This window comes from Emys orbicularis, chromosome 3 (genome assembly GCF_028017835.1).
Source record: "Emys orbicularis isolate rEmyOrb1 chromosome 3, rEmyOrb1.hap1, whole genome shotgun sequence".
In the NCBI taxonomy this organism is placed as follows: domain Eukaryota; kingdom Metazoa; phylum Chordata; order Testudines; family Emydidae; genus Emys; species Emys orbicularis.
In genome coordinates this window covers 205,516,569-205,527,175 of record NC_088685.1, presented here as the reverse complement: position 1 = coordinate 205,527,175, position 10,607 = coordinate 205,516,569, and the positions used below count along the sequence as shown (strand labels likewise).

Sequence of the window (10,607 nt, the reverse complement as noted above, 5' to 3'; positions counted from 1 at the left end):
GGCATAAGCTTTCGTGGGTAAAAACCTCACTTCTTCGGATGCATGAAGTGAGGTTTTTACCCACGAAAGCTTATGCCCAAATAAATCTGTTAGTCTTTAAGGTGCCACCAGACTCCTTGTTGTTTTTGTAGATACAGACTAACACGGCTACCCCCTGATACTATCTCACACAGGAGTGACCATCATGTGACTTTTATATACTTAAGGAAATAAGACCGGTTTTATGGCAGCTGGAAAAGCAAAGAAATGTCATAGGTCCATAATCTGTCATAGCTCTTGGTCTCTATTGTACCATCAGTTCTTCCAGCCACCGCGTGACGGATTTTGCTGCACGGCAGGAAAGTAGTCAAAGTAGTTTTATTTAGGCATATTTTCTATATATTGTGATAAGGCTTTCTACTATTATCCAGATATTATCTTCTTGTTAAATAGGGTTTTGCCTGATTTTTTTTTAAATTTATTTAGACTGAATATACATCAGCTCTTTCTTCTTCCTCTTTTCCCAAGAAAGTGTGGCAGAGGACTGTATCTAGACTTACTATACATGCATTATATTTTCCAGAAGTTTGAAGTATGGTTGACTCCAACCAGTTTGCGTTTACTGTTTCTTTTTCCAGGACTGAGTTATTCAGATCTGCCTGTTCTATTCTTCTTAAGAAATGCATGAACAGTTACAAGAGAGGGCCACTCAAAATCTACTGGAAATAATTCTGGGCATAACTTCTGGATTACTTTTGGCAAATTAACTGGGGGAAAACACACATGAAAATCCTAATTTTAGTTTATTTGAATAGTGTTTTATAAAATGGACTTTTTCACACCTAATCTCCTCTGTAGATCTTCTGACTCCCCACGCATGTTATGTTCTCTTCCCTTTTCTGCCAGACTGATACATTGAAGACCAGATCATTGCAATATTTGCTAGAACATTCATTTAGTTGTATCTGTAAAAGCTTGAAACCTTATTCCTGTGAAATGTCTTTCCCACGGAGACTTAGGAAGAAAACATTGCACATCCAGAAGGTTATCTTCACAACCATTTCTTAAAAAACAAAAAAAAACAAAAAAAAACAACCCTCAAATTTTGCAAAAAAGTGACTACCCCTTATCCCATGTTATAAATTCCCTAAATCTGGCTTATAGTGAGAAATTTCTGCAGAGTGTATTTTTTTCCATTGACGATGAACATGACCTAGACTATCAACTTCCCCCCACAAATCTTTCTATTGACAATCTTCCATCTGTGACAGTCTGTAACCATATTGCTAGGCTATCTCTGTCATTTGAGGTTGCGTAACCTGTTTCTCAATGTTTGTACAGTGCTTTTAAGATGCAAGGCACTATGTAAGTGTGAAGTAGTAGTGTTATCCTATTGAAGAGAGCAAAGGCTTAGCATCTGTGATATCTTCCATGAGTTTGCTACATATCTGTCCATTTTGCTAGGATGCAATGCTGTTGTTGGACTACGGCAAACACAGAGCCATTCTATTAATGCAGTCTATACTCTTTTGGAGAAGAGAGTGGGACAAGGAGAACGTACAGTCTATGAACAACCTGCAGCTAGTTCTTTTAGTTAATGGGAATTAAAGACACCTTGAACATGTTTGTTATAGAGCCGTGGTGATGACTCCAAGAAGTGGGGTTGTAACCAGGTTTCATTAAATACCTGGAGTGAAAATCCGGGCCCCATTGAAACCCAATGGCAAAACTTCCATTGACTACAATGAGGCCAAGATCTCCCTTCCTATTTTTTGGTTCCCTCTTCCACAGCTATCTTGGGAAACTGGTTTGTTTTGGCCTAAAAATCACGAGATTTAATTTTCTAAAAAACTTGAAGAAAATTGTGAAATTGTCTATGAGTAGTGGATCATTTACAAGATAAATAGCTTAATGTGATATTTTGGGGTCCTTCTGTTCGGGGGGGGGGAAGGAAACAATTTTAGTCATGTCTGTTAACTTTTATGACGCTCAGCTCAACACTAAGGCCGCCCAACTCCACATTTAAATTGTTGAGCAAGTCAGTGGCTGAAAAGTACAATTCTTTCATAATAAAACTGGTTGGCTTAGGTAGGCTTAGTTATCTAATTCTCCTGTTATTTCAGAATGTGTTTATTAATGAAATCTGCATTTATTCATATCTAAAACTATGATTTTGACAGACTCCTTAGATAAGACAAAGTTTTTTCATCTAAAGCTTTGAAACATTGATTAAATGTATGGACACTGTTTGAATCTGATTTGCACATCTAGAAGTTTTCTTCTGATGCAGTGCAACTGTGTCTGGTGTAACTTGGCTTAATTAGTACTGCTCAGTGATTTGGGACTCGTATCAAAGACTCTTATGTTAGCAAAAACAGTGAGTTAAAGCTAAAGCTGTGACCTCCTCTCTGTTCATGTTGGACCAAAGTATAAGCTGCACCAAAAGGCATTGTTTAACTTCATCTTTCTCTTTTATGCTGCAAATCAATTTGCTTTAATTTAGTTCTGATATTAATATCCTTCTCTGATTAACCATTATATTTTTATTATAATGGGTTGGGAGAATTCAACAGAAATACATAGTAGAGCTACATGGAATATTCACTACTTCAGAAAGTGTGTCTCTAATAGAAATATTTAAATACAAAGCTATTAATCTTTTTACTTAATGTGGGGCTTTTCTTATAATTGTGAAAATCTGAGTACCATCAAGGACTACTAAAATATAAAAGATACATAGAATTTATACATTCCTGTCTAGTCCTGCCCTGATGTAACTCTGCAATTTCCTTTATTACATAGACTACACATTAAATGCTTTCCCTTTAATATTAGAGCTATGCACATTACAATAGGTGTCACTGTGCTGCTGGGTCCAATCGTTATCAGTGACTTCAGCTATTGGCTCAGAACACTGGCTGTCTGACTCCATCTGCAGGGCTGTAATACCTACTCTGTTCAGATCCATTCAACACACAAGTTCAGCCAGCTGAACAGCCTAGCAGTGCTACGGCACATCTTGCTAGCCTAATTCAAAAAGCCAGTGCGATAGCTAGATGCATACTCTCTTTGCACAGTGTAGCACTTGGAGGTGATTCAGTTTCAGGAAATTTGAAAAAGAGCTTGCAAGTAATTAAAACTGGGAGTCATGATGGAGATGTATTTAACAAGTCAAATACTGGATCAAACTTAAAGCCAGTTTCTTATTCAGTACACTGAAAAGGTCACCTTGTCTTGCTGGAAAAGCAGCAAAATCTCAGCTTTGCTGCATTTTATTTAACAGCTTGGCTCCCACTTAAATTTTTTTCATGTTCTTACCTAGTTAGGCTATCTAGCTATACAAACAAGGATACTCATGGTAGATGACAAGGGAAAGAACATGAAATGTCTCACCTTCTTCTTGATGCTTCCAGAGACAGTCAAGAACAGGTCCAAGAAAAGCTCTAAGAAAGGAAATAGTAGTAGCAGCAGCAGCAGCAGCAAGTTGCCTCCAGTTTGCTATGAAATCATTACCTTGAAGACCAAAAAGAAGAAGAAGATGGCTGCTGATATTTTTCCCAGAAAGAAACCAGCCAACACTAATACAACTGCTGTCCAGCAATACCACCAACAAAACCTCAACAACAACAACACTATCCCTGCCCCCAATTGGCAAGGGCTTTATCCCACCATCCGAGAGAGGTAAGATCAAGAGAATTTATTTTTGATGTTTAAATGAAGTGTTGAATTGTAGCAAAACAGGTTTGCAATGTTAAATTTAGTTTCTCATTTATATACATTGAATAAAACATGCTACTCCTTTTCCCCAAGCAAGTATTTGGTAATGGAAAATTTTTAGTATCTCTTTCCGGACAGTGCAGCTGTTTTCCTGAAGTAGTACAAATGTTGTTGTAAGCTGCAGTACTTTAAACTGATAGGTATTTGCATGCAGACTTACATGTTTGTTGTTTTAGTAATACATGTTCTTGATTTTAATTTTCACTTTTTGAAAAGTTTTCACAAAGTTTTTCTTGGATCTGTTTTCCTTAGTATATTTGTGTGTGATCATGTGCAAAGTGGTCAGAAATTGTGTGACCTGTTTTTTTGTTTGTTCTTTTGTTCTTTAGCTGGTTTGTTACTGAAATGCTACTTTAAGTTGTTAAAAAGTTTAATCTCATGGGTCTGGGGTGGGAATCGGATGCCAGATTACATAAATTAACACATTGCCTCTGTCTGTAGAAATGCAGTGATGTTCAACAATGACTTGATGGCAGATGTTCATTTTGTGGTTGGGCCACCAGGTGGGACCCAGCGGTTGCCAGGACACAAAGTAAGCAACAGCTGCATTATCAGTTCAGATGTGGGAATAGCAAGAGTAACTTCAACTGTAACATCGTGACTTACTGTGGGAGACTCCAATTCTTTGTGACAGACATAAATTTTGAAATGGCTTTGTCCAGTGAAATACTTTACTTTTCTTTGTATTTCCCATTAAACATTGTGTTGTGATAAAAGAGGCTTTATGTAAAGTTGGGAAGACTGTTTTTTGTCCCTTTTTATGGTTGGTGTTGTGAAGATTTTCTAGAAATTCACTTGTTTCTTTGAAGATAAAACATATAATTGTACGAGGTAAATGGTAGGAAAACTTGTAATTTTGTTAGTAAGTTTGCCTTCATTCTCACATAATAGTATCTAATTTCTATGCCCATGAAGCTAGTATACTCATAGTGGTAGTGGCTGTACCTCATTGTTTTTATTGGCAATGCCTTCAGTTTATAGCATGAAATAAGATTTCCCTTTCTCAACAGTACGTCTTAGCTGTTGGGAGTTCTGTATTCCATGCAATGTTTTACGGAGAGCTTGCTGAGGACAAAGATGAAATTCGTATACCAGATGTTGAGCCTGCTGCTTTTCTCGCTATGCTGAAGTAAGCATCATTCTTCTGGAAATGTATTTGTTTATGCTGTATATGCACAGCAATACTGTCACAGTTCAAATATTGGATATCCGTCTAAACAGAGGCATAAAACTAGAAATGAAGTAATTGTTCAAAAATATGCCTTCCGCTATATATTAATTGTTTAAAACTTATTTTCACTGAACTTATCTCTCACCCTCTATTTCTAGACACGGAAACGTTAGGCTAATGTAGGCAGTTGTTATAAATAATGACTGACAGGAGATCTTTGAGCACATTGTAATGCCTATTGATTTGATTTGTCACTACACTTGCTACACAAAAGAAGGGAGTTACTAAAAAGAATTGTCAGCTCTAACAAAAAACCTATTTTACTTTGAAAGTATAGTGAAAAGTAAAAAAATTGGAATTTCTGGGTTCATACACTGATATTCTGCTCTAGCTCTTTTGTATGCTGACTGTACAGAGTTCTTGTCTGTTCAAAACACCCCCGAGTTACTGAATGCAGCCACTGAAAAGTAAAACCTTTCTTTATTTTATTTAGTATTGGGCATTTGGAAAGTATTAAAAATAAAAGGGCTGTTTAAATGAACTTATTCCCCTCCCTGTATATCAGGTTTCTTTCTGCCAACCTGATTCGGAACTAGGTTGCTTTTTCGCTGGATGAAGAGGTTATAATGAAATACTATTTGTTCCCCTGCTGAATTATCCTTGGACTGTGACTATAAACTTTGATTTTCCAATGGAAATTATATCATGCAACCTCTATAATTTGGAGTTTTTTCCTCTGCTATTTAACACTGTCATTGGTTACTTCTGGACCCAGTTGTTTCTCATTTTAATTGAGATCAATATCCGGACCCTTTTAATATGCTACTGGTTTTGTTGCATGCAATAGTGAAATTGCTAGTTAACAACGTTATAAATATATTTCATGGGTTGCCTTGATTAGCTTGTGATTGCAAACAATTACTTTGTTACATTTCAATGGCATGGTAGATATAGTGTTCAAAGTTGCATGCAGCTGCAGAGTTTTCAGTTTGTCAGCAGGAACCTCAGAAATATTTGGGATGCATGTTGACAGATGCCTTTCCATGAAAATCAAAGGTCACTCAGCAATTTTAATATGGAATTGAGACAAAGTTATGATATGCCACCACATGTGAATAGATACATTACAGATCTTCATTTTGCACATTGCTATTTAAAACATGTTTTTCATACAGCAAATACTTTGACTTTACAGAGTGAGATGTAGTTAGACTTTCTCTCTGCAAGGGGCGAATATAAGGTACTTTAATTTTTCTTTTCTATTGGAACACCAACTCTTTCTACATAATTTTATTACTGCTACATTAAACTTGCCATTTAAAGAACAAATGGATTTTGAAATCTGCTTGAAGACATTTGTACAATGGGGCAAACCTGAAAAACGAGAACTTTAATACCAAAATCCAGTGCCTGACGAATTCTCTTGACAATAGTAAATTAGGAAACTTTATCTGAAAAGTGGGGGGACTCAGCCATCAACTTCTTCAGAATCCAAGCTTTCATTTAAAAAAAAAAATCTAGTTATTTTGGTTGTGCAGATTACCTTCCAAATGAGAACTTGATACAGTGCTATTTCCCTGAATCTGCAGTGCTCTAGTATCTCTACTGATGTTCAAAACATTCCCAAGAAGCAGCATGAGACTGAAGGCCCAAAACACTCAGGCTACAAGAAGAAGAGAGTAGAAGAGAATTTGCACCCATCCCCACAAAGCAGGAATGAGAGGAGCATTTAGTTGAACCCCCTTTTCGCCAGGTCCCCTTTTCAACAATCAAGAGGAATACAGTGTAATCTTTTGTAAGAAAAGAAAGAGTTGGAAATGCTCATCTTCTTCTAAGCCATGAACTCTTATAATGTGATATACACGAATCTGTATTTGGGTATTAGTTGTTAATAGTGTTTAGTTGGTTAATTTTGTAGTGGACACATGGAAGACAAACACCAGTAAACCTATTATTAGATGCAGAATCTTCAGTAGTATCCGTTATTGGCATGTAGTAATTATGCCCCCCGCAAAATTGATTAGCTGTTCACTATAGCTTTACAAATACAAAACAGTTACATGTTGCTAAATGCATATCCTAGTTGGCACACTCAGTTAGTGTCTTTAACCCTGAAGACCAGGATTCAAATAATAAATTAAAATTAGACTCATGGTCTCATTCTAATCCCAGCCTGTGCGCATCACACAGTTTGTACAGCTGTAACATACTTTGCTGAGGAATAGACTAGGACTGAAATATCAGCAGTTGGAGATCAGGATAGAGATGCATTGACAGAATGAGAAATGTGGAATGTTACAGACAGCCTATCTGTGCTATGACTGCTTTAAACCAGTGATATTACTTCTCCACTTCCATGAATATTAAACTCGCAGTTTTTGGACTGTTTAAATTTAAAACAGATGCCGCCCTACTCTTTTGTATGAACAAGCAAAGAGGGAGAAAAAGTTGGAGGTTGAGGAGGAGAATTATAAAATGGAACAAATTTGGAGAGACGATGGTTGAAAAAACAAGAAAATATGTAGACCCTTAGGGACCCAAACCTGCAATTTATGCTTCCATGAGTAATTCTTACTCCTGCAAGTAGTCTTTAGTTTTTGACTTCAAGAACTAAAGATTCAGTTCTATATTAATATTTTCCTTCATTACTTGCTAAGTTTCATTGCATCAGAGTTTATATACTCTAAACAGAATTTTTCAAGTGTTACTTAGAGTAGCATTTTTAGAGGCACATGACTGAAAAATATATCTCATTTTATTTGACCCCAGTTTCTCTAGAACTCATAATTGGTGTTATTCTCTGCCCCATTACATGTGGTACATTACTAGTTTTCTATCATTAACTGGAAATCTGCCCAAGCAGGTTGGAGTCTGCCATATCCTAATTCATGAAAACCAAACAACGAAACAAGACTTATACATATTTACAGTAAAAACAAAAACAGCCATAATGAGATATGGGTTGATACGAATCCAGTAAATTTCATTTTATCATTTATTCTCCTAGGCCTTGTATATCCTGTGAAAATGCATCATTTTAGAAAACCAGTTAACTTAACACATTTTCATTAGCATGAAATGCAATTTTGCCTTTAGTGGCTCAGCCACAACCAGCAAGCATATTTTTAAACATAACTCCCTTGTTCACTCTAAAGGCAAATTTATGTTTAACATTGTTTCTAACAGAATGCATTTACCCAGAATAGATTGGACCTAATGTGTGAGATATTAAAATCAAGGTGCCTAATTCATTATTTCCCCAACAGTAGTGGACCTCAGGAATTTAATCACGTAAACAGAATTTAGCTGAATCTCTTCTGTTTTGACATGGCAGTGGGTCTTAACAAGTTTTCTTCCCTAGGAAAGTGAGAGAATACATTTTTTCTGGGGAAGCTAGCATGTTGTAGCATCAATAAACATATGAAATCCTTCCCTTTACAATCTGAGGTTAGTTAGTCTAAGAGGATTCATCAATTGATTGCAAATCTTAGAGCCTATGGCATGATGATGCATGGTATTTGATGTATTTTGACAGTGTTACACTTCTGAGAGCCTAGATTTTAAACCAGTTTGTCTTGGCACCCATGTCTGATGTGAAGTGTTCGTTATTGCTGAAAAACTCACTTTTCTTTTCCTTTGCACATGTGTCTGAATAAAGGTCACCATATAGTTCACCAGAAAAGGAAGTTCAATGTATGTCCACTTGAAATTCATGTCCTAGACAGTATTAACTGTTGTTTTAGCCATATAAACCAACCCTTCTTCAAGAACCTTGATTGACATGAACCCTTTTTGGGGGTGAAAAAAATCTCATTAATCAAGTCATTTATTTGGAATTTTTTCACCCAAGTTTGCTAGGATATGGATACATTAGAGTCACTACCATATTGCAATTGTTGATTGACTGTTTAGAGTGCATTCTCTTCCTCATTATTGAAAGCAACTGTTATTGAACTTGGAAGAAAATGGGAATGAAGGGGTAGCACTTCATAGTTGTATCAGTTTCTTTGTGTAGCATGTGACCCAAATGAAAGGCCCAATTCATCGTTGGCGTAAGCCCATCGACTTCGATGAGCTTAACCCATGGATGAATTTGGCCTGTAGTTTCTTTATCGTGTAATTTGAAGCAGGATTTGATTTTTCCAGGAAGTATTTCTTAGTTTTAATACTGCACTGCACCTTTCGAGTGCTCTGTGCTTCGAGTTTTCAGGTGTTATTGACAGTCAATGTCTTTTTGCTAAAGAGCAGTGTTACATGTGCGTATTTTATTTCAGATACATCTATTGTGATGAAATTGACTTAGCTGCCGATACCGTGCTGGCCACTCTTTATGCTGCCAAGAAGTACATCGTTCCTCATCTTGCCCGAGCATGTGTCAACTTCCTAGAGACGAGCCTAAGTGCAAAGAATGCCTGTGTGCTGCTCTCCCAGAGCTGCTTATTTGAAGAACCTGACCTGACCCAGCGCTGCTGGGAAGTGATTGATGCCCAAGCAGAGCTGGCTTTGAAATCTGAGGGGTTCTGTGATATTGATTTTCAGACACTTGAAAGCATCCTCCGAAGGGAGACGCTGAATGCCAAAGAAATTGTTGTTTTCGAAGCTGCGCTTAACTGGGCTGAAGTTGAGTGTCAACGGCAAGATTTACCTGTTAGCATAGAAAATAAACGCAAGGTCCTAGGGAAAGCTCTCTACCTGATTCGCATCCCTACCATGGCACTCGATGACTTTGCAAATGGTGCTGCTCAGTCCGGGGTGCTGACTCTCAATGAAACCAATGATATCTTCCTTTGGTATACAGCTGCCAAAAAGCCAGAATTAGAGTTCGTGAGCAATGCCAGAAAAGGCCTTGTCCCCCAGCGTTGCCACCGCTTCCAGTCTTGCGCCTACCGCAGCAACCAGTGGCGTTACAGGGGTAGGTGTGACAGCATCCAGTTTGCTGTTGATAAGAGAGTTTTCATTGCCGGCTTTGGGCTATATGGTTCTAGCTGTGGATCAGCAGAATATAGTGCAAAGATCGAACTTAAACGCCAAGGTGTTATCCTAGGCCAGAACTTGAGCAAGTATTTCTCAGACGGATCTAGCAACACTTTCCCAGTGTGGTTTGAGTATCCAGTGCAGATTGAGCCTGATACCTTTTATACAGCTAGTGTGATTCTGGATGGCAATGAACTAAGCTATTTTGGACAAGAAGGAATGACTGAAGTTCAGTGTGGGAAGGTAACTGTTCAATTCCAGTGCTCTTCAGACAGTACTAATGGCACTGGAGTGCAGGGAGGGCAGATTCCAGAACTCATATTCTACGCCTGAGCAAAAATGTTTCCAGAAGAAGAGATTAACCTGAAGTACACATCTGGTTCAGACCTACTGATGCTTAGCTTGTTATCTGCAGCTGTGATCAGTACAGAGAATATGTAGGTAAAAGCTGTGGATAGTTACTGCTTGCTGGACTTGTAGCCTCTTTGTTGATGAAATTTAAATGTAACATTCAACTTTAACTGGAAGCTCTTAAGAGCAAGGAAGTTTCTAAAGCTTTGTTTGAGTCAGATATACCTACGCCCATGATTCCCAGCCTGTCTTGTTGGCGTGCCCCTACTTGCAATGGATCAGCAGATGGATGCCCTCCCTCATATCTCCAATGGATTGTGCCCCCCCAATACACTGGATGCTGCCTCTTTTGGTC

General features: G+C 37.7%; 1 protein-coding gene across 1 annotated transcript; it reads left to right on the top strand.

Annotated features, from left to right (window-relative positions):
• Positions 1 to 3,334: 3,334 nt before the first annotated feature.
• Positions 3,335 to 10,234, top strand: BTBD3 (BTB domain containing 3). The gene is made up of 4 exons (XM_065401566.1): positions 3,335 to 3,660; positions 4,198 to 4,288; positions 4,767 to 4,885; positions 9,202 to 10,234. The coding sequence occupies exons 1-4, from the start codon at positions 3,335 to 3,337 to the stop codon at positions 10,232 to 10,234; spliced, it is 1,569 nt and encodes a 522-aa protein (XP_065257638.1).
• The last annotated feature ends 373 nt before the right edge of the window (positions 10,235 to 10,607 follow it).

Excerpts from the sequence above, each read along its gene's own strand:
- BTBD3 (XM_065401566.1), top strand. The coding sequence starts at position 3,335 with ATGGTAGATGACAAGGGAAAGAACATGAAATGTCTCACCTTCTTCTTG. Across the intron at positions 3,661-4,197 it reads TATCCCACCATCCGAGAGAG|AAATGCAGTGATGTTCAACA; the intron begins GTAAGATCAAGA and ends CTCTGTCTGTAG. Across the intron at positions 4,886-9,201 it reads GCTTTTCTCGCTATGCTGAA|ATACATCTATTGTGATGAAA; the intron begins GTAAGCATCATT and ends ATTTTATTTCAG.